At 41.9% G+C, this 24,403-nt stretch overlaps 1 protein-coding gene across 1 annotated transcript in view; it reads right to left on the bottom strand.

Moving 5' to 3' along the window:
- Positions 1-402: 402 nt before the first annotated feature.
- The window catches only part of PLXNC1 (plexin C1), a 70,102-nt gene continuing 46,101 nt past the window's right edge, over positions 403-24,403 (bottom strand). The window contains exons 22-31 of the mRNA XM_015627728.1: positions 16,743-16,920; positions 15,556-15,659; positions 11,319-11,373; positions 10,255-10,286; positions 10,060-10,167; positions 7,946-8,109; positions 7,357-7,504; positions 5,442-5,582; positions 5,275-5,349; positions 403-3,648 (exon numbers count right to left, since the gene is read on the bottom strand). Coding sequence (XP_015483214.1) covers positions 3,544-3,648; positions 5,275-5,349; positions 5,442-5,582; positions 7,357-7,504; positions 7,946-8,109; positions 10,060-10,167; positions 10,255-10,286; positions 11,319-11,373; positions 15,556-15,659; positions 16,743-16,920 — 1,110 coding nt within the window. The 3' untranslated portion in view covers positions 403-3,543. The remainder of the gene's footprint in view (positions 3,649-5,274; positions 5,350-5,441; positions 5,583-7,356; positions 7,505-7,945; positions 8,110-10,059; positions 10,168-10,254; positions 10,287-11,318; positions 11,374-15,555; positions 15,660-16,742; positions 16,921-24,403) is intronic.

Below are 24,403 nucleotides of genomic sequence, written 5' to 3'. Positions count from 1 at the left end.
GTGTGGCAGGCACTGCACCATCAGTCTGTCCCTGGCCTGTTGCTGCTTCCCACAGGTGGGAAGGCAGCTGGGAATCCTCCAGCCCAGGGAATCCCCCTCCATTCAGACTGCAGGAGGTAGGTCACTACTCAGCAGCTGCTGGAGTTTAAAGCAGTGTCTCCCCTCCCCAGCATCACCAGATGTTGTACTGTACCTTCCCGTTCCTCTTCCCAGTTTCAGTGTGATGAAAGTGTGCTGTGCTGACCTGCATGGTTCTGTCCTGGAGCCTGGCAGGGCTGGAGCTGCAGCACTTTTTTCTCACCTGATGCCATTCCTTGTCTTACACTCCATTCCTTGCATGACCTTGCATTGTTACCAGCTGTGTTTGCTTTCTTGTAACCATTTTAAAGTACAGAATCAAACTAACCTCCAAATGCTTTTATTCTAGATAAACCCATACAAACACCAACATGTATTTGTCATTTGCACTTTTTTTTAACCATTCATTTTAAACAACAGATTAACTTCTGTACAACAGGAATTACTTTACACATTAGTAAGATTTGACTTCAAACTAGATGACTGCAAAATAATGCTCTGTAAGCTAGTGTTAGAAACACGCTGTTTGCCATAGCAGTTTGCCTGTAAACATGGGAAAGTAAATTGAAGAGAAGTTTGCTTTTCATTTCTGAGGATGCGATTAGAACTGTTGTGTTGCTGTAATACCCATAAGAGTCAGAGGTGGTTATTTTTCTCTGTGTAACAGTAATGGCAAATTGCTGATACGGAAGGTGTGCCAATGTTTTGTGTGCTGACCCAAACCTACCAAAAGAGCCACAATCACTTAATTATACTTCACATCACTTCGTGAGATCCACTTGATGGGTTACAAAGTCCCAGTATGACTTAAAAATGGTTTACTAACAGAGTGACACTGTTTAGGAGGCTTGAATAAAAGGCAATAATCCTATTCCAGGCTGTAGGTAAAGCTACAGGGCCTGCTTCAACACATACTTAATCTCTAGAAATCATTAAAGCTAGTGTAGCAAACAAGCAGTAGTACAAATACAGAATAGGACTGATTTTCATTTCCTCATCAATATAAACACATAATAGTGAAGTTCACAGGATCAGACCCACGCAAACAGATTATATTTTACAGCTTTTCAAGCAGAAATGTTGGAGTTGTTTTTTCTGCCTGTACAGAAGGTTACTGTTGAACAAAAACTATCACAGTTCATTTGAATGCACTGCCAGCAAACACCTGAAGTAGAAGAGAACTAACTGGAAAGTGTAGTCCGCTCCTGCCTCTCCTTCAATATCAATTACTGTGCTTTTTCCATTTATTTGATGCTGCCATAAAAGGTAAGATTAAGAACAGTAAAAATCAAGCCCTTACGTGCAGGTATTCCAAGCTTAAGTGCTAGTCAAGCCACAGTCCACTCCTTTAGGACAGAGGGCAAGATAGGGTAGAGGTGGGTGGGTTTTTTTCCAATTAAAATTGAACTTATCAAAATACATTGTGCCAGGCAGAGAACTGCTGAAAGTACTGCAACATTGTAGTGCAGTGTCCTGAACAAAGCCATACATTCCATCAAGTATAAAGTGTAAACTTAATAGCAAGTGTAAGACTTGAATTAAAAAAAAACAAACAAAGCCATCACAGTATGGGTTGGTTGGTGGCTGCCCTCTCTGATACGCAGGAGGAACAACTTGTGCAATCACATGGTAGGGAGGAGGCAGACCAGCAGGACCGTGTTTTTGGGTTTGCTTTTCTCCACATTAACAGCCCGCACTGTTTCTGCCACAGGTGGTTGGTGTGTGCCGGCACTGGCTGGCCATGGCATTGTGACCAGAGCAGGCAGCATTAGCACCGATGCCTGAGCCCTGGAACTCCTCCAACGCAGCGCCGTGTGACCCTCTGTGTGACCTTCTGCTGCCTGGGAGCTCTGCGCAGCTGCCTCTGGCTGCTCACAGCCCCAGCCCTGGCTTTCTGTACCAAACCTGGGCCATCTGTGCCATTCGCAGCCTATGGCACCTTTCCCGCTGCCAAGGCAGGTGACGGCTCTTCCCTCTCCTGTGGGCCACTGTGCTACACCACTCACCTCCAATGGTATGGAAATGTATCTCCTTGTCATGAGTGCCTTACCTCAAATCTAAGGGTACGTGACAGCCTCAGAATGTGCCTCCTGTGACTGAACCAGAGTCCATGGTGACAAACCATTTCAGCTCTGTCGTAGAGGGTAGGGTTGTGCTGGTGCTGTAGCAGAGCTGGAGCCACAGCTGCTCCTCTGTGGCTTTGCTCAGTAGCCACTGCACCAGCCTCATCCCAGCAGCACAGCCATGCCCTTGCTTTCCAGCTGGGCCCACTTTAGCCACCAGTGCAAATGTAATGGGCCCCTTCCTTCCAAAATGGCCAAGCCTCAAAACACCCCAGCCAGACTAAGGCAGACAGTTACCCCACCCCAACCCCAGCACGTTTGTATCGGTGTCTCAAACACCAGTCTTTCTGTTCTTAAATCTTATTAAACCAACCTTTGACCTGACCCCCACGTGCTGGCTTTAGGCCTGTGAGGCCCTTGTACACAGATGGCAAGGCTGGCCAGGACTGTCAGCGCTGATGCATGGGCTGATCATGCACCTGAGTACAGGTTTGTGCACCAAAGTGCAGCCATCGTCAGCTGCTTCATCAAATCACAACAGTGTCCTGATGCAGTGCATTTTCAGCTGTGAAGCTGCTCACAAGTGTTTCACAGCTTATTTAAGGATGGAAAGGTCAAAAATGTAAACACAGACTGATGGTGGCTGAATGCCCTTCTCCAAAAGCCTCCCCTCATCTCTTCCCCTCAGTGGTTCGCTTCACTTCGGACATGGAATTTCTAACCTAACAAAGGGAAGTCCTGCCATGTGGCATTTGGCTCTCCAACCTCAGACCCACTGTGTATACTAAACACATTTATCCTAAGTGCCACTTTGGTGCCAGGTTGTTGTTGGGTTGTTTTTTCCTCATGGTGGGTTTTTTCTTGGTTTTTTTTTTTTTTTTTTGATTTTTTTTTTTCTGAACAGGAACCAGCGAACATTTGACTGGAAGGAAGGAAACTGCAGCTGACCCGTATTCTGAAGCCGGAGCTCACTCTCACAGTTTGCCAAGCTGCTGAAAGGATGTGGCGAAACATCAGCCTTTTCTCTTAAAAAAAAGAGGTAAGCAACGTGCAAGTTCATGTGGGCAACTCTGAACTTACAGTGTATTTTGCACATCTCCTATGACCTTATTTTAAAGTAAGCAAAAAGCTTACTAGACTGTATTTTTGACCAAAGGGTTATGTGTGTTCAAGTACCTAAAAATGCTGACCCTGCCAACATTAGGTCACTTTCACATGCCCCAGTGTGAATATGTAAACCTGCCCATATTTCATTCCCAATCATAGATTACTTGGAATGGTCAGAGTGGAGAAGAGTGTCCAAACGTTTCAAACCCTGTACATATAGTCAGTCAAAACAGTTTTGGGAGCAGTAGCGCTAATATAAAATCCCCCACAGTGATGCTGTGAGTCAGTGCTCCGCTCAATGCCATTTGCATTTTTTCTTTTCATCAAATAAGGCTTTTACTTGCTGGAGCTGTTTCTGGACTTCTTCAAACCCCCGTTCTCGCTCAAGTTTGCTGACAATCTGTTAACAATTAGCAAAAGAGAGAATAATTTTTTTAATGCTTATTTTACTTTCTATTTTTTAAAGCCTGCTTTTCTGTACTCTAACAACTACTGACAGAAAAATCCACTCAGTGCCTGCCTATCTGTAAACATTCTTTTCCGACTTTAACACTTTATTTTGGTAGTTTTCCTTTCAAGTCATTCTGATCACAGGATTTGCAACACTTCCACAAAAGAATGACTGAGCCAAGCAAAAAAACTCAAAACAAATTCAACACATGCTCATCTCCCAGAGTGTGAGGCAAGGCCAGTGCTCCAGTTTTTACCCTAGAGAAGATTTGCAAGTGATATTTTATTTCTCTTCCTCTGCCCTATAAGCTGAAGGCAATAAACTGTCTCTTTTCCTCTAACTCACCCACTTGGCTCCAGCCCAGGTGATAGAATGGAGCTGTCTGAAATGTCTGCTGGCAACACTATGCAGGAACAGGTCTCAGTAAACAACGAAAGAGGTTTAGCTGCTCCCAGTCAAAAGCCAGAGTGGGAAGAGCAGAGGGAAGATTTCCTTCTAAGGATGGGCTAAGTTTAGCCAGTACTAGCTTCAAAAAAGCAAAAATGGGGACTTAAGACTAGACAGTACACTGAATTCTCCTGTATCAATCATTTTAATGAGATTAATAAAGGGTGATACCATTTTGAGTATCATCCCAAGCTTGTTTCAAGAGGTGAATATTTGATGCTGAATCCAGATAATTTGAGATGTTAGAGATCAGAAGTGGTAAGCCAGCTAACAGGTGACTGAGAGCTGGATGACTACAGCAAACGCTGGTGCTGTGCTGCTGAGGATGAAAGAGAGAAAGGCCTGGTTGCTGGGAAACCCAGACAACCTGCTGGAAGCATAAGGAGGCCTTCAGGCAACACACCCCAGCTGGCTCTTATCTGAGTCCCTGCACAGGCACACGCAGCCTCTGTTAAGGATGCTGAGCAAAATGGAGTGGAGAATCCTATCATGCAAAGTGGAGGATGGGGATTTTCTTAGAAAGAAGTGTAGAGGTAGCCTGTGACTAAGTACTTTCAGCTGAGAAAAGATTTCCTTTGTTAGTAATAGCAGGGACTGGAAACTATAGCTGCTTCTTTTTAAGAGAAAGACTATTAGAGCAGAGCATTAAGAGGGCTATGATGGGAAAGAAGCAGACACCTCTTGCTGTAAGGCTATGTGCTCCACGGAGGTGTTTGCACTGACTGTTAAATTGAGAACCCTGGTGCTACAGTCTAATCTGATTTCTGAACCTCCAGGGAAATGGAGCGTGTGCACAGGAGTTGTGACAGGCATTTGCAGAGACTCTGCAAACACAGTAAAACAAGAAGTCTTGACTATATAGGAACTTCCTCAAAACTGCAGGGATAATGTTATTGCTATTGTCTCTGTGCAATACAGCAGTGACAGTACAGGTGCACTAACAAACCTTTGGCCTGTGCCCTCTTGGATGGGTGGGGGCTCCAGCCCCTCACAGCTCAGCAGAAGCAACAGCCTTGGCTGCATTAAGGAGGGGCTGCCTCTGGAATGGTACCCAGCAGGTCACACAGCCCTTGGTTACTGTGTCAAGTCCCACATTAAAGATTAAGCAGAAATTACAGATGTGCTTACCTCATCATAGTATTTCACTATGTATTTGTAGATTTCAAACAAGGCCACTTTCTCATTAAATTCATTTTCATGTTTCTAAAACAGACACAGTTCTGGTCAGATATTTCTCCTTTAAAAAAACAAAACTTAACATGGAAGCAAATGAAGTTGTTGCCTCTCAACCATACCTTAGATTCCTGAGCTAGAAATTCTTCAACCTCTGCAGTGGTCAATGGAGGCAGATCCCTGATGGCTTTGTAATACGCTTTCACCTCCTTCTTGTAGAGTGGAATGTCTTTAGCATAGAGAAGTTTATTTGTTGGTGCTTCCTTAAAAGAAAAAATTTGAAGCCTCGTAACTTTTCGCAGCACAGATTTCCTAAGGTTCCACCTCCACATGGTTAATTGCATCTAATTGTGTCTGTGTGACTCATTTTTCTTTGCTGTGGTTATATGCAAGGAACCAAGGCTATGAAACAAAGATGCAAACCAGAGGCAGGACCTCACTAAGTGTCTTGTGTTTCATGACAGTTGCTGTGTAATTATTTCAATTGACATCCTCAATTCCTTACAGATCCCTAGACCTGAAAGATTGTGAAAGCTGAACCAAAGGGCCTGAGGCTGATACCCTATTTACATACAGGATTCAGCAGTACTGCTGAAAGGGAAGTTCCCCAGCAGTGACACACCAGAATGTCTTGATAGATGCTGTCCTGGCAGATGTTCCCCTAAATCTCTTTGGTCCATTCTACTCTTTCCCTCAAGGGTTTGAGAGCATGGAGAGCTGACTGCCAGACATGCACAGCCAAACGGATTTTTTTTTTCATCCCAGGACTTCAACAATCCAGGTCAGCACTGACCTACCTGGGAGCTTTAGGCTCATTTGAGGAAATTAGTGATGCTTGTGATAGGAGCCAAAGCCTCACCTGGAAAACTGATTTTCAGAATGTAAAAGTGGGGGTTGGTAGTTTCCTGTTTAAGTTCTGGGCAATAAATGACACAACCATGTGATATCTTGTCACCACTGTTTCCAGTGTGTGGAACGAAGTAACTTAAATGTTTGTTTTATAAATGGCTAAAAGATGCTTCAAGATAAAAACCTAAAAATCATAAAAGTAAATATGATTTAGTACTAAAAGGTCACAATATGTTTACTGCATTGCAAACCTTTAGCAGGTTTCAGCACCCCTTTTCAAATAGCTTACAGGAGCTATTGTTTCAACAATACTGCACAGTGTTTTAAGTACAGAAACCTAACAACAGCTCATTTGCAGGTTTTCCATCAATGAAGTGATGTGATTAGCTTTAATTTATGGTACTTCACTCCAAAAGTAAGATAAATAAGCACAAATTTTCAATTTACCTTTAACAGATGAGCAGTTGGATTAGATCACATAGGATATTAGTCCTTTTTTATATAAATTCTTTTAGGCTAAAAAGTCTCTAGCCTGTTTTTTTTTGGAGCCTGAACAAAAGCTTTCTGCTTTGGTCCAAACAAAAGGAAAATACCCTGGGAAAAAATGAAGTATTTCTGATCCCCAGAGTTTTGGACACTATACTAAAGAATTTTTGAATGTAAAATTCCTGAATTTGTTGTTCCAGCAAATAATTTTGCATATAAAAAGGGAGCAGCTAATATATGTGAAAGGAACTGTTTCAAACTTCAGAGGTCTTTCAGTATTCTTACAGTTTCCACTAGCTTATTGTGTGAGTTTTCTGCACACTGCTGTGTGGCAGACAAAATTTGGACTACTTATCAAATAATGTTAATACTTTTAAGACCTTTGTTTAAAACTACATTAAAACCTTAAAATTTCCACCTTCTGCCACCTATTGTGTAAACACACTGTGCAGAACTGAACTGCAGAGAAAACAAGCAGCAGTTAGCTATAAATAAAGCATTCTCATAGCTTTATCTGTCTACTGGTGAATTCTTCAAAATCTCAGGAGACAGAGCAACGAGGAATAAAAACCCAGCTTAATTAGGCCCCTGACAATTCTCCCCCCAATATCAGCAGATTTAAGATTTCATCATCTTAATCATTATACAGTTGAAAAAGAGATCGGTTGAGAAAGTAGAAGAAGACTGGAGGGGCAGCATTACCTTCCCCAGTGTCTGTTCTGCAAGAGAAAAGGCATCCATGAAAGCTTGTGCGATTACAGACAAACAGCCATCTATGTGAGAAGTCTTCTTAATATCAAAGACAAACTGGGGATTCTTCAGTATGTTCACCCAGAAGCGAAGAGGAAGACTAGACAGGAGGAAGAACAAACATCTTTAAAATCAACCACTCAAGTAGCACAACTGCTTTAAAATGGTCCTTGATTGCAGCTGCACTCATGGAACAAAGCACATACCTGGCTGCTTCTTCAGGCTAACAAAAGGGGTCAGAGAACAAAGGCTACAGAGCAAACACATCTGTCAGGCACCCAGCTTCAAATAATGCTCTCAATCTGCAGCTACTTATTTCAGAGTGTGAAGTCGATGTGCAGACTGCACAGACCTGGAAGCTCTGGTGGTTTGTGTTGTATTAAATCAATACACTAAAGTTACTGTGATCCACAAAGCCGGACCACATCTTATTCCCAGTCATGCCCAAATCTTACTCTTCTGATCACACGTGACACATTCCATTTTTGCAAATACATTTTCAGAAAGCACACACACCCCTGCATAGATGCCATGGGTATACCTGTTAGTTTTCCATATGTGGACCACATCAGGATCAGTAATTTTTTTGCTCTCAGCCTGGGCATCCAAAAAGTCAAAAAAGTACTTGATGGCAACTGGTGCTTTATTGTTGGGTAAACTCCAAATGCTCCTGAAGAGCTTTTCAACAACTGAATGAATTGCAACCTGAAAAGTAACAAAGTTAATATTTTGTTACTATTACACGAGAAAAGAACAGGATATTTTACCTCAGAAAGCCGTGTGCCTAGACACATAGAAATTACAATGTGCTTGTGGCAAACATCAAGGCCATAGGTTATTGGCAAACAAGACAGTAACAAAAATGAAATTAAAATACACCACAATGAGCTCCTTCCATATCTCACATGTCCTGTTGCTCTGCTTACAGGAGAATCGTGGTGAACTCTGTAATAAATCACAGGTGGGAAGAACCACTTGGGCTAATAAAGACAACATCAACTCTTGGGATCCTGTTGCCACTGTTGCTAAAAGCATTTGGAATTTATGACTGGAATTAAGAGGGAGGTGAGAAAAAGCTGTTTAGCCAGTTTCCTAGGGCACTGGTCTTCCAGGTGCCATCTGTGACACATGCTCAACACATGTGCTCATCAACACTTCACAGCCAAGTGGCTCTGGCACTTCATCTAATTCTAGGATAACAGCTTTGGGTGCTATAAGACACTAATATTAGAGAGAAGAACTGAAAACTGGGTATTTCTGATACAAAAGTGAAGATATTTGGCTCACTAAAGGAAGGGTTTGGTTGCTGCTGCACTCACTGACATAATCAGAGAGTATTCATAAGTAAAGGCAAACAACACACTGTTTTGTGCTTTTTTTTCTTCACATCTGTTCTGAAGCTCCTTCAGCCCAATCTTCTCTCAACAAGAAAGATTTAAACATATCCTAGGGCCTTGATGAACAGGGCCAGTTCATTTCATGTGGTAAACTCTGCAGTTGGGTCTGTGTGCATGTATGGGAGAAAGGGGAGCTGAGACAGAGATAGTGAGATGCAATTTCCTTTAGTGCACAGCCTCTATGATGAGAGGGATTTCACAGCAAAGGATATCACAGCTCTCTTGTTCAGGGAAGTGTCCTACTTCGGAGAAGGAGATGATTAATTTAAAGCCCTTTAAAAGAATTGTTTCTAAAAAGCCTGATCTTTTCTTCTATGCCTTAGTCTTCCACCATAAGACATTACTGGTTTACTCCAACATTTCCTGAGGGCTCATGATAGTTTTCATAGGTAATGAGAAATGACCAGTCTTCAATCTCACTTTGGGGACTGTCCCAAATTACTTCAGATGCTATCAACAACCTAATTAAATAATGATTTTTAGATTTTTAAATGCAAGAAGGTTATCATCATCATCCCTTCAGGCCTCTTGCACAGTTCTCAGTGTTGTGCACCCATTAATATTTTATGCAATATGCTGCTGGTAAAAGTTTTCTAGCCATTTTGAGTAAGTCAGAAACAAGATGACGGTACCAGAGGGAGTGGGCAGGACTTATTCCTAAGCAATGCACATTGTAAAAATTAGGTAGTTATATTATAAATCCTAAGGACCTTTCTTTAAAAATTATTCTAAAATTAAAAAATAATTAAAAATTAATATTAATATTATAATAATTAAAATATTTTGCATGCCTAATCTAAAACCTTAACAGATTATATAATTTTGTGGGCATTATCTTGTGAAACTCAGGCTTCATAAATTGTCTCTAAGCTGGAGTGAGAAGATTGTTAACTGAAAGCTGTCATTCCAGAGGGGTTCATTCTCACTCTATGGAACTCTGGTAAAACTCACTTTCCATAAGCTAAGTAACAATATTTTTTTTTTAAACATGAGAAAAAGGTTGTGCTTACTGAGGAGATACCATGTGTAATCAGACAATTTTAGAACTCTAGTATTAGAAAACCTGAAATGTACCTGTCTTTGCAAATGGTCATACCCCATAGTTAGCACAGTGATTTTTATATGATATCTTTTAATTTAACATTTGATTAACACACAGGAAGTCTTGCACAACTTCTGGTTTAATTTGTGTTTCTGTTATGCCGAACTAGCCAAGCCAACATCAGCCGTCCCGCAAAATACAGCCTTTACAGTTTACCTTGGTTGACAAAAGTTTTGTGAGATACATTTCTTTCACTTTGAATTTTTGCTTTCCTTTGTGACCTGCTCCCTTCACATCTTTGTTTGCTTCTGAGTCTGGTAAAATCTGTCATGAAGAGATTAGAGAGATTACACAGATCCAAATACAGCTCAATATTAAATCTACCATTAGCAGTGTAATGATTCAACTCACCAAATGACAGTGTTCATCTGAGTAGTCCACATCTAAACAACAAAAGCAGAGAGCAAACAGCCATTAATAAAACACACAGCTACAAGCTTGTGAGTTCTGCTGAGCTCTGGGCTATGCAGCAGGGTGCATCCAGGATGCCAAGCAAACAGTCAGTGTCATCCTTTCCTGCCTGCAGTGTGGGGGAAGCCTCTGAGAAATGCACAGACCCTGTGCACCTCTCTAGTGCCAACCTGTAGTTTGGACCACTATGCTATGGCATCCTATCTGCTGCTGGGGTAAGCTGGCAGCAATCACAGATCCTCTGAAAGGAGGACAAGATGAGATGATTGCAGTGGTTTAAGTCTCTGAGAGTGCTGAGTGCAGGTGGGCTGAGGTCAGGCTTGAACACAACGGCTGCGAACAGACAATCTCAGTTTTGCTGAGGGAGAGGCTACCCCAGTGAGATACACGTTTCTCCTACTTTGATAATAAGGAAACACATGTTAGGAGTGTGTTTTGTCACAGGGGCTACAGAAAGCTTTCTCCTCATGCACCATCTGGGTGGGAGCAACCTGCATCACAGGGCTAGGTGAGATGAACTGGCCCCCTGTAAGCACCCTTTATCTCCTGACATGCTGTTGAGACAGCCAAGTCAAAACTTTCAGAAACAGTCAAGAGAATAAGGACAACTACCAAACAGTGGGGGTTTTATCACTCATGTTTCTGGACAGTGCAGCACTATGTCTGTGATGCACAGGTCTGGCCACCAGGGAGAAAAAGACATGTTCCCTCTCTTTGTGTCACCTGGGCTTCCCTGTCCTGCTTTCCTGCCTATAAGCCTGTATCTCTAAGCATTCATTTGCTGAGGACTGTAAGCCCTTCTGTCCTTCTTTCCTTTGCCTTCTTTCCTCCTTTAAGGCCCACTGTGCCTGCCAGAGGCCCAGAGCCAGGACTCTTAATTTGGCTCAACAGTATCAAAGCACCAATTTCTCTGACCTCCTATTGACCAAGATCTCACAGCTCAGTTCTCTGCATTCCCAACCATTCTGCACTGAAGTTTAAATAGGTCGCAGTCCCTTTGTTACCTGATCGGGTATTTGCCTTCTTTTTGAAGACTTTTATGGTTGCTCCATTTGAAATCTGAAAGAAAAAACAAACAAATCATGCTGAAACAAAAGTGCTTAGAACTCACAAAAGCCTCAGTTTCATTTCCTGTGTCCCTCATCCTATGGCAGTGCAGGACAGCTCTCTACTCTCACCACAGTGTGCACGGCCTCCAGCAGGCAGCCAGTGCTGGGCTTTCAAGCACCAGCAGTAGCTGAACTTTCTCAGCATTACCCAGCCAGATGAGAAGGCACCTCTTCCAGTGCACCAACCTTGAAGATCTTTCCCTTCTTTCGATTTTTCTGGTTCAGCCCATACGTGGACATTTTCATTTTCATATACTACTCTGTGCTGTTTCTTGCATCCATTTTTTTACAGATTGCTCAGACTAAATTCTCTGCATCCACTGCCATAGGATCCTACAGGAAGGTGAGGCAGAGAGGTGCACACAAAGGTGAATTCTCTTCTGGCCCCCTTTCTTTCAGCTCAGTCTGTTCTACCCATGTCCTGTGGAGGGGGCACTTTGAGGGTTTAGCCTGGTGCTCCCAAGAACTATTTTCAAACTGAGCAAAATATTTATACACCCTAAGATCAAGATCTGTAGCTTACCATCTTGGGATTTCTAGGAAAAAGGTATCTCCTCTTTCCCTGAATTTATAGTGTTGCCAGGATGTTACACATTATCTTTAAAACAAACTGGCAAGCCATGCTTTTATTGTCAAAGAGTAACTAAAAAATGGCTCCCACTGAGAACTACACCACTGCTCTGCTATCAAATGTTGAGTCTTGCCAAGTTCTAGTGTACTTGCCTCTATAATTACAAAAACAACCGGCCAGTTCTAGGAAGGGATCTCTGCCAAAATAATTTAAGTGTTTTTTAAACCTTGGCAGCCAGCCTGGTGTGAGAAACCAGTTTAAACATTAAGATACTCTATCAAAAGCTGTGTCTTGTGCCAAAAAAATCTGCACTTACATTTGCTCCTGGAAAGTAAATGCAATCTATTTTATGATTTTTTTGCAGAGCTTCCATCTATCATACAGACTTTCAGAACTATTTTAGACAGCACAGAACACTTGAAAAACACACTACAAATAGGAATATGCTCTAAGGCTAGCTTGTGAGGGGATACAAACACCCAGACAGTCCTCCTACTTGGCCCTGAAGATAGATAAACAAGAACAGTGCTACCCAGCAACTTACCCCCCTCCCGGAGCAGTGTGGGCCACATGCTGCCTCCATTCCCTCCCCAAGAAGTAGGAGGGCAGCTCAGTGCTGAAATGTGTTGAATTCTGTCCTGAGGGAGATGGGCAGAGCTCAGAGGGAGAACCATGCTTCCCTCCAGGAATTGGAGGCATTGCTGCAGAGCAGCCACGACCAAAGCCTGCACACTAGGTTTTATTTCTGGGACAAATTATGCTTTTAACAGTGAGTAGACTATGCTTTTTCCCGTCTTTCTCATTACTGCAGAAGCCATACTTGCCGTTTTTTTCAGTGTGATCCAATAAAAAACAAAAAACAAAACCCCCTTATTTTTGCATCTTGCTGTCTAAATCACTTGGTCCTATGGACACCTCAAAAGATCTTTGCTTTATCAGGTGTGTTATTGAGGGGGACAAACAGGGAGAGGAGAGATCTCTTCCAATCCAGACAACATGGACTACAGCTACTTTTCAAAACAGAAGACATGGTAGTGTGGCTCTATGCCTCTTGTTCCCCAGGCCTCCTGTCCTCATTGTAATCCAGTCCTTGCCAGTGAGCTCCCAGGATCACACTCAGTTTCACTCCATGGGGCCCCGCCTGCTACGGGAAGGTGTGATACTTGAATCAGTTGGGAAACTGGAGATCTGTGACTGGACAGCAGATCTGAGAGTGATTTCCCAGCTCTCTTCTTGTGTGGGGAGTAAGATGTCAAGATAATTAGCAACTTTCTTGTCACAGCTTGTGGTTATTCTCATGGATGTGATAGTACAGACCACATAAATAAACCTATCCATAAACCTCCTAGGAACCAAAAAATTAGAGCAAAAGTAGCACACAGGCCAGAGGCATAGGAGAGTCTAACAGTACAGTGGATTTTTTTCTCTACACAAACACTACACGGAAGTGCAAATATACCATTCTTGCAGTGTAGAAACTAAGACTACATTTTCAAGATCGATTGGTGACTCTGGGACCTTCAGAACACAATCCTCGTGCTTCAATGTCTTAAAAAGATTTGATGGCACTTCCCAATTTTGAACATCTGGTTATTTTCCAGCATTTAAGGCTGGCAAAGAAAAAGAAAAATTCAGGCTCATTCCAAAACTCGAGGCATTGTTGAAATATAAGTTGGAATTTCTCAGGCAATGTTACTGCCCTCACAGAATGTATGCAATGTTCCTTTTTCTTGCTATCTAGACACTTTTGATTCCTTTTTGCATCAATATGCATACAAGAAAACAAACAAGATATGCTAATGGCTACTACTTGCCACTAAGCCACTGCCTAAAACACCACTGAGTTTTTGCCTAAAATGTACATTATTTTGTCAGTGCCAGAAAATGTGAACTAAAATACTGAAGAGACATGCAGTGCAATTTCCATAAGGCAGCTGCTAAGCTATAATTAGTGTAGTTATAGCTTTGCAAAAACAACTGAGCCTCCTACCTAACTTGCATCTGCAAGAAACCCTTGCCTGCAGAAACCTCAGACAAAACAACGGCTGGGACAAAGATACCCAGGGATGACAGAGGCCACTGGAGCAGACTTATTTGCCACGAGGTCTGACACTCATGAGCCACAGCATGCCATAAAGCTCCAGACATGCAAAAGGCGGCTGGGAAAAGCAGAGAGCACCTGCAATAGCTGCCTATGGTAAAGCGGGCAGGTACGCATTAGACAGAAGTTCAAACACCTAATCTAATTCAAATCTAAGCTGACTTTTGCTGCACAAGCTCAAACTGCAACACTACAATGTCCTACTTTGTACAAAATCTCTACAAGTGCAGTGGAGGAGGTCACATGTTCATCTATAGATTCAAGACAGGCACAGGAAAAGCCACTGGCTGATGACTTGGGACATCTGCGATCACTGCTGACCCCTGTGAGGTAAGGAGAGCACAAATGCCTACAGAAATCTGTAAAGTGACTCCAGATGAGCTTGCTTTGCATCTAAGCAGCCTTGTCCTCTGCCCAGGATACAAAGTCCTGCTAGGGATCCTTGTTTCTCTATGGATGGCACAGTATTTGCTCATGCAGACAGCAACATGTTCCATGTTGGCTCAGGTTCCTCAGCACCATACTGCTCTGCACAGCACAGACCTACAGCAGCAAAACTTTTAAATAAATAAAAATTTATGAACATGTTAAGAGCCAGAAATTCAAATACAATGAGGAAAGATCTGTAAAAGCACTCAGCATGGTAACATCCATTTCCAGAATCTATCTGTAAGCATCACGTGTGAACTTTCATATCACCTGAGGCAAATCACCTGCTGCACATTTCCCTCCAACATTTCACTTTCTATTTTGTCTGGTGTCACTGAAAACTCCTTAGAGGAGTAATGCTGCTTGCTATGCTTTCCCAGTGTGCTACACCCAGGAGGGTTCTGCCACCAATTGCAGTTTTGTGTGTTGTTGCAATGATGGACAGATTATTGCAGCATTGCAAACAACTGCTTTATAGGTGCAACTGGAAGCAGAGGGGAAGACTTATGGTACAAGTGCCAACAGCAGATGGAAGCAGCAACAGAGAGAGAAAAAGGCAAGGAGATTGACACAGGAGGTATCAAGAAAAGAGGGAGAAAAGCCATCAATCCTTTTTATTCTGACTTGCAATGAGATTTCAGTAAAAATTTCAAAGAAGTATCAATACTGCCTGTTCAGATAATCAAAATATGAGGTGGGATGAGGTAAACAGTTGCTCATGGTGTAACAAAAACTCAACAGTAGAGACTCAAAAAGACCCAAGGCAATGTTCATAGCTGGAAATCAGATTCTGTTTTAAATTACATGCTTGACAGAAGTAACAGTTTACCTGATATGTTTGAACCAAGCAACCCTGCAACAAGGAAACCTCTGAAAAGTAACAGAAATCATGACTCATTAGCAAGAAAGTTGTTTGCCACACAATTCTTTCCTTCTGTTGATGCTCAGCTATGACTTCAAGCTGTGCAGATCACATTTGAGAGCTGTGGAGAAACATCATCTCAACTCATTGGTCTGGCTTCTGTGCTTACCTCATAGTGACCGATGGTATTTAGCTTCCTTATCCCATCCTCCATCACCTCTGAGGAACCATCAATATCTAACAACTCTCTTTGCTGCTCCTCAGACACAAGTTCTGCAGTATGACAGCAACAGAAAACAATTACATCCCAATGGCATTCTCACTGTACAGATATTTGTAAAGAAAAACAACACCTAACTATTTTTGGACCAGTGACTCCCAACTGAGCTGCTTCTCTGTATCCTTGTGTTAGGTCACATGAAAGTGCATTCCCACACTTCTGATTCCTTTTCTGGGGTGACAGCCTGGGTGGCTTCCCTTTCAGCAGGTTTTGGTGCTTTAAGGCAGTTTTCAGAGGTGCTTTCACCTAATCACTGTTCTGTCGCACAAGCCTGACTAGAAAACTAGAAGAAAGGTTCCACATCTAAGAGATCACTAAAATGAGCTGTACAAGATTGACATAGTATTTGTGAATGGTGGTCAGGCACTTGTAAAGTATATAGACATCAAGACATCAGATATGAAAGTAAATTATGAGCAATTTCCAACACAGAGTCTGAGAAGGTGAGGAAGTATAGGCATCTTGGGGAGCAAGTCCAGGAGGTGACAAATGCCTACAATATAGAGTTCATTAGGTTTCCCACTAGGATACGTAGGAAGTGGTATGGTGGTGGTAGCTACAGACCTTGGGCTCTTGAAAACCCAACAAGGAAAGGTGGTTTGACTCATCTACTGGAACAGCCTTATTTACATCTGTAGATACTGTAGGTGACTTTGTGAGTCACAGGCGAACTATTATATAAATCTAATCTGACTATAAATAAGATTTATTTGAAGGCTCTTCTGATCAAGGGTAATGTAGGCCTGTAGGAAGGAAGGAAGGGAGGTAGGAGGAATTGTAGATCGGGACTAAAATACTCGATAATCATGATGTCATCTTTTCCACTGATAAAATGTGACAATCAGCTGTGCTTAGGTGGACAGGCCAGCCCCAGAAAAGGAAGTGAAGCAGATACAGCTCCAGTGTTCTAACTGGTAACATAAATGATCTAGTTTTTGCCTCAAAATTCCTCATGAAAGCTACATTCTGTATGAACTCTGAAAAGAAACAAAGCCAAAGGTAGGCATTCCTAATAAGAAAACTCCACAACAGACCAGTAAACTACATGAAAATACAACATAGTGACATTCTCTTACCAAGACCAATTTCATCCAGCTGAAGACCATAGAGAAAGCCATTCTTATTAAAGAAAGCCTGAAGACTCTTCTCCTTGGCTTGGCCTATGGTGTCGCAGTCCAGAACATTAACTTGAATAGTTTGACAGGCATCTCCACTCTCGTTTTCTGGGATTTTTTCAAAGATAATGTTCACCGTCTGGGGAAAGAAACGTTATTCTGATTTACAGGGAACACCTGGCAAAGGAAATCTACAAACTCCTGACAGATTTTCAGCACCTGAGAGATTTTCAGCATGTTTATTAATAAAGCTGTTTCAAATAAAGATTGTTTGAAGGAATTACACAAAGAAGCATTTAGAATTATTCCTGTTCAAAAAAATGAAAAAAGAAAGATATATATAGCTATATATTTCCAAGAGTGTATTTTGTCTTCTGTTTTTGTGCAAATGTATTTCAGTGAATTACAAAAAAAACAACAAGAGAAGAGGAAGAATTACAATGCATGTTCTAAAAAAAGCAGATCTTTTATGTAAAATGAAAGCCTTAACAGCAAAATTGTAAGTGACAAGAGATCTGATAAGGTTGCTGAGTAAGTAGTCATGGTAAGCATGATTGATTCTGAGTGGATAGAAAGCAGTGTTAAAATGCATATTTACACCAGCAGATTATGCTGAGTGCCTTATATCACACGGAAATACACCTCCCCTGGAGGTGTCAGCATCTGTCTACATACAGCCCTGTCTCTGGAGGCAGCACAGACAGGGCTGCCACAGAAGCACTGAAAAGAGAGCATGTTGGAGCAGATAGACTCCAAAGTGGTACAGATCTGCACAGAAAAGTGCATAGTGTTCTGTTAGTTGTTATTTCAGGTCAAATACCTATGTCTGGTTACAGTACCCCTATCCTTTAGCTCACAGCTACTCTTGGCTGGGACACAACTCCTCTGCTAGGCTGCACAGGAGCTGAGTAGGGGCTGGAAGGAGGTGCCAGTGACACTGAGTGACCATCTCCAGGGAATGGGTTTTTTTTGTCAGGTTGTATTTCTGATCAGGTCAAGCAGATTAACTGCTAGAAGGCAGGGAATCAGGGATGAGCACAGAATTGCTACTGGCAAGCAATAACATTGAAAATTTCCAGTGCCACAGCCTGCTTGGTGCAGTGAAATCACTGTCCAGCTACATGGATACAGATGTTCTGCTGGACATGTCTTGGGACAGAATTAAAACCAGTGTTTTAGGTGCCAGCACTTAACTGCAAGTGGCATAGGAAAATAAATGTACTCAAACCATTCTGTCTGCTCAACGGTTCTGGTATAACATTTATCTTCTGACTAAAATGAGAGGTCTGCAGGTGTGACTCTGTGAAGGACTGAGCATTAAAACAGGAAGCAAGTAAACCATTTTTCTTCTCTGCTGTCATGTGAAGGAAAGAACTTCTGTCCATGTTGTTGCAGGGACAACTTTTCTATCTTCTTAGAAAAACAGGTAGTTATTAATAGTTCTAGAATAGTATTTTCTGCTTATTGCACAGCAAGAGCTGTGTAATGTGTAATTACAACAGGTTGCTGGTAAAAAAAAAAGTAGTCCAATGCAACAAAAATGGACTTTACTGTCTCTACAGAAGCAAAGGGAGTATTAAAAACAGGGTTGCATAACTATGAACATCATGATTTAAGAAAGACTAGGATGTAACTGAAGTAATAGGGAACAACTTGATCAGGACACTGAGACGTTTAATTGTGAGGAAAATGAGTCCATGGAAAGGACAGATGGAACAAGAGACAAGAATATGTGGGAATTGCAGACGGAGAAGCAGACTGGACACCATGCCTCAGGTTGGGATTTCATGCAGAAAATTAGTAAAAAATATATTGGCACAGCAACGAGGGAGTCATGCTTGGTTAGGCCCACAGACCTACTGAACAGACAGCAGTCCTTGACTCTGACTGCCCTGAGGTCATGGTCTTGTAGGATTAAAATGCGGACAGGGACTAACTGTATTTTATCCTTGGAAAACTCATTTTAATCAGTCTTTGCCCCTTCTAGTCTCTGAACTGATCTTTCTGAAGTAGCTCCTCACACTTAAACTGACATTGATTTGGCTCTATGCCCTTGGAAGCATTCATACCTTCAAATGATCCTTTCCTTCTACATGGTTCCTACACTGCAATATTCATGTTCCTGCTCCTGCTTCATTTTCCGCTCCTTTCAGACCATCAAGAGGAACTGTCTTATTTCTCTTCCTCCTTTCCTTTTCAGCACATGCTCTTACACAGGCTCCACAGGAATGTGCAGACTTTTCAGTCATTAGCACATGAGAGCCCTCCCATTCCTGCTCCATTTGCTGTAGGATGCCAAGACTGTAAAAAGAGAGTAGTCATCCTTCATGTAGGTGGAATACAAGTCATGTACGGACTCCTTAAGTGAAAGTGTGAGGATAATAGAAATGCTTTATAACTCAAAAGAGTGGTCAGATGGGAAGGAATATTTAAACACATAAAAGTCTCTAAGCCATGAGAGCCACATGGATTTGCTGATATGATTTCCTGCAGAAGTTAATCTTAAGTGATGAAGCAATTGATGGAGAGCTAGGAAAGCCAATTATTATTAAGTTGTCCCTCTGCAGCTGAAGTTTTCATAAATCAGATTCAACCTGTCTGACAGTACAATCCCTGGCTTTAGAAACCATTAATCAGAAGCTGACAGTCACAATCACTATATTTAGACACACAGTGTAGAACTAGAAAAAGAAACAGAAGTTATTGTAAAATTATGAAAGCCCTTTTATGATCAGCTCTGGAGGTCAGAAAATACCTGAGAAATCACAGGACATGTGAAAGTCACAAGATAATATCATCAAGCCTTTTTCTAAGCTCTCTCACTTTGCAGAGGAAATAAAAATACAATTAATTTAGGGAAAGGTTCAGGAGAAAATTATAGGACCTGGTTCAAGCTAATAATATCTAGCGATAAGACTTCATGCACTAGAAATTACGACAGCAAGACAAAATCACAGTGCTCTTCAGAAAAGCTTTAACATGGGGTTGCAAGAATTGTTAAAGGCTACTTAAGGAGCAGGTGGCACCTACAACTACTTGTAGAGGAACTAGCTTGGAACCTAGCTACAAGACAGGAACTAACTTAAAAAAATGTATTTTCACCCATGCAGTCACAGAAATATTGACATTTGAAGACAGTGTTTGCAGATGGCTTTTCAGATTTCTAGTTTCCTTGAAAATTAATTTCACACAATGAATTATTTAGCAGAGCTATTAATAAACATAGAAGATAAGAAATGAAATGTGGCTTAATACAGTAATGTGATAATATCATATTTTCTTAGAAATAAAAAACAATAATTTGTGCTGTGCAAGGACTCTTATTCATTACCCCATGCATCAGCATTATTATCAGCATTGCATCTGAACAAATCATATTTCCTTTTAGCAGACAGATGGAAAAAACCAAAAAATCCCCTTTTGATTGGTGAAAGGTAATTTAAGAGTCTACCAGGGTGTGCCACGTAACAAAACTGCCTTAAAACTATTCCTGTCTCCCAGACTATGAAATACAATCAACAGGAAAAATCAGATTGATTGCATGATCCTTCTGCAGCAACCAGAACAGTCACCTGTGAAGAGGTTATAGAACAGTTATACAAGGGTTAGCCAACTGGCAGAAAATGGTGCAGGAGTTACATTTAGGCTAGAGGGGCACTACACAAAGGAAGGGTTGTGCTGTTGATGCTGCAGTCTATGACACTCGATCTGTCTCTAATCCAGAGGACTCTCCTGCAGCCAACATCTGCACTGCTCACAATAGTGAGGGCTGCTGTGTTCTTTTCTGCTGACAAAAATCCCCATATGTCACACACTTTTAATAGCTTCCTTATCTCTCACAAAGTGTGACTAATAATACCACAACGATGATGTCTTATTAGGAAATTGGTTTCCTTGTCTCTGCTTTACTCCCTTACAGCCCACCCACTTTTTTTTAACACCCCTCTTTTAGCTGATAAAGCAGTTGAACACTTTAAGCAACCCTCTACTACATGGCTTTGCTTCACTTTTAATAAAAGGCAATTGTCTGAACAGGTGAATTAGGTAATTTCTTCCCATCTAAAAATGCAAATACATTTCAGCAAAGCATTCAACAGCCCAAATGCATTTTTAAAATATTTTTTTAAAATAAGCAGTGACTACTCAAAGGAATACTGAAGCACCAAGTCCACCATGAGAAGTCTCCCCTGGTTTCTCACAGGAGATATATCACTGAGAACATCTCCTGTGGAGGAAGCCAAGACCTCTGACAGGCTTCCTTCCTGGAGATCTGCCCCCTAAGACAAGACAAAACCACCTAGTCATGGTGACTAAGCTGTGGACCCCTCCCTGCCTCAGGACCCCATGTTATGTCCTTGTTAACTGTTGGTCATCTTACTCCGGTCTCAGACCATTGGTCCCTTTTCCAATTCTCCCCTTCCCTATAAAAACCCCAGCTTTTGCCCACATCACTGGCCCCCTTCGCTGAAGCCTGCATTAAAGAACTCCCCTGGAATGCCACATGATCTCCTGTTTGTCTACACACAGCTGGGGTAATCCATGAACAGAGCTGGCTGGGCTGATCTGAGCTGATCACTGCAAGAGCAGAAATCACTTCTAAAAGAGCTGTTCACTTAAGCCTCTGCTCATGCTCCTGAGGGTTACCCCTGGGTGGAAACTGCCTGGAACCCCAGACAGTGGCTCCCTCCCTGGGACGTCTATCTGGGTTTGCTGCTGGCAGAACCAGGGGTCGGACAGATCCCCAGACCCAGCCGCAACAGCCTCCCATTCCAGGCTGGCATTTTCTATTCAAAATGAAACTCTTCAGTGAAATGCTAACACTCAGCTGTGGAGTGCACTTCTTCATCAGCCATTGAGCAAATTATCTGCCGAGGGGTGCAGCTGCTTGTCTGCCTGTGAGAAAGCAGGCTTGCTTCCTCAGTCTGAGAAAAGGATCCATGACACATCCAAGTCTCTTTCAAGGCAGCTTTATTTCTCAGTACTCAAATATAAGCACAGCATGAAAGAACACAGATTCTCAGCCCATACTTGACCAGTGCTTTTAGAAGCATCTTTCCTTCAATTCCTCCACTTGAGCATGTACTTCAGCAGCCTATCTCTGTTCAACGCCTTTCCCTTTCTAGCAGAGAGGGTTAACAGTAGGGCGTTGGGTGATCCAAGGTCTGTGGCCTTTTTAAAAAGGCATGGGGCCCTGCCAGGAAACAGCTCTAACGCAATTCAAACACTACATGTTTCTAGGTTCTCTTTTTTTTCTGGTTACAAATGGCCTGAATTTTAAAAAAACCTCTCTTGGATCTGTGGAGCTCACCCTTATTTTTAGGAGGCTGTCTGTGTCCTGCTTTTACTGGTTTGGAACTCCCAAATCCTGAAAGGAGAGATTCTCATGCAGAGCACCTACACCCTTGTTTGTACCCTGTTACTGATTTGAAAATTGAACTGTCTACCAGATGTATCCCTGTATCTTCAAGGGCCTACACAGCTTAAAAAAGTCTGGACACCAAATGTCTTCAGATTTTCTTCACCATCTGTATATCACCCTCTTTTTGGCTGTATTTTTAGGCTTTGCTCTGGAGAGGTAGATTTTAATGTACTGCTATTGTAGGGCTGGAGAAAGGGGCAAACCAAAATACCAACAAAATACTGCATGACTCAGAATATAACTGCAGTCAGCAACTGTACAAATGTACTTGAAAACTCAGATCAGGATTTATTCCATTTAGAAAACAAAACCTCCAATCCTTTAGGTAGAAATGTTTTTCCACAGTAAGGAGAAAACACTTGGTTGCCAGTCTGTAAGCTCACAAGTCCTGCATGTCAGTGCAGTGCATCTGAAATGGTGTTAGAGAAGAAAACTGACTACTTTCTCTTTAGCCTCCTGTTAAATGCTATTTTTGAAGGGAAAATGTGCACAGCTGGCTTGCTTGCTTCCTCAGCCCAGAAAGCCTCACCACTCCACCTAAGTCTCTTTCACAGCACCATTTTAGCTTCCATAAATCTCAGATAAACCACCAAACAAAACCATTTCCCAGCCAGAAATACAGTCCTTGAACTTCATCTCTACAATTTTATTGAAGGATTCCTCTCTCCTTTTGTGATGGTTTTAAAGGGAACATTCAGCACTTCTCAGCTAAGCCCAAGGAATGTTGCACCTAAATGGGGAAAGTTGATCTATATTAACCTTATAGCTGTATCATTATCTCCTATTCAAAAGCAGGAATACAAAGTACAAAGGCAGGAAACAAGGTTCAAGAAGGGCTGTGGGCTCTCACTTCCTCATCCATCTGCAGTGCTCCCCAGTGATAACAAGTCCTTCAGACCACTTATCTTCTCTCCTCTTCACTGCAGGCTGACCACAAGACCCTATCACTGACTGCATGCATAGAAGTAGCTCTAGAAAAAGTATTCAAGGTTCTTCAGTAGTTTCAGTCATTAATCCCCCCCAATTTGAATATGTGCTCTCAATTTGAATGTGTGCTATAAATAAGAGAAGTCAACTAATTCCACAGGACCAGATGTTTCTGTGCAGTCTACTAGTAACAGGCATACTGAGCTTGCTTGAAAATTGTTGCTCTGCATCACTACTGCGTTTTGCATCCTATGGGTACATACAGCAATATATTTAAATTTACTCTGGATCTCAAATACATGTCAGAATGCAGCATGCAAACAAGGAAACCAAAGATCTTGGATTATGTATTTGATTTTTAGTCAAAAACTTCCTTTCCAAATGCACACTCTGGTAACTTAGCTTGAAGTACCTTCAAATGCAGTCTCTAACAACAGCTTTGTAAGAGGAAGATTTGACTATTACTTTATCAGCTTGAAGCTTTCAGTAGAAAATGACAATTCAGAAATGATTCACAGAAATGTTGCCATTTCAGTGAGTTTCCTACGTGGCCCAGTGAGATAAGTCCAATGGACTGCTGACCAGCCAAATTTTCCAGGGTCATGCAGCCTATTCCAGTATATGGCATCTTAGCACCTCCAAGTTCTGCCTCAAAACAGAAGACAGGCAGACCTGGAAACTTCAGCCCTACCAGAAACTGAGAACATGGGCTCTGAAAAGGACTGAGTTCTCCCCCAAAGCCACCAGCACTTGATTTGTCCTTGCCACGGTCATCACTGCCTGCCAATTTCTGTTCCTAAGGTGTGAAGCCCACTATTCAGCAGCACTTCTCATACCCCTCATTATGTCAGGTAACTGACCAGAAACCAGGAGTTAAGAAGCAAGGAAGCTACAAAAATGACTGGAAATAAACATTTTAAAGTTCTCAGACCTAAAATCACCAGGAAATTCTGGAGCAGAAGAGTGCTCTGAAAACCTTTTTCAGACCTCCTACTCTAAAAATCACTTTGTGCTCCAAAGTGCAATAATCCTGTTATCCCTTCTCATCTCAGTGCCACAATGACAATCAGTAAGGGAACTCCAGCTTTCAATGATGTTTGGGTGCAACTGGAAAACACGAAGTACTTCTTAGGTGCTTTGAGAAAGGCAAAAAATCTATGATAAAGTTCCAAAGCTTAGCTAGACTTCTCAGATAAGCAACTAAGGAAAATCCACCATGCTATAACCTTGCTAATTTGAGGATGATTTGGTGCCAATAATGTGGAAACCCACAGCA

The sequence above is a fragment of the Parus major genome, chromosome 1A, assembly GCF_001522545.3.
Source record: "Parus major isolate Abel chromosome 1A, Parus_major1.1, whole genome shotgun sequence".
NCBI lineage: Eukaryota > Metazoa > Chordata > Aves > Passeriformes > Paridae > Parus > Parus major.
Note: the sequence above shows the minus strand (reverse complement) of the source record. Positions and strands in the feature narration are given on the sequence as shown.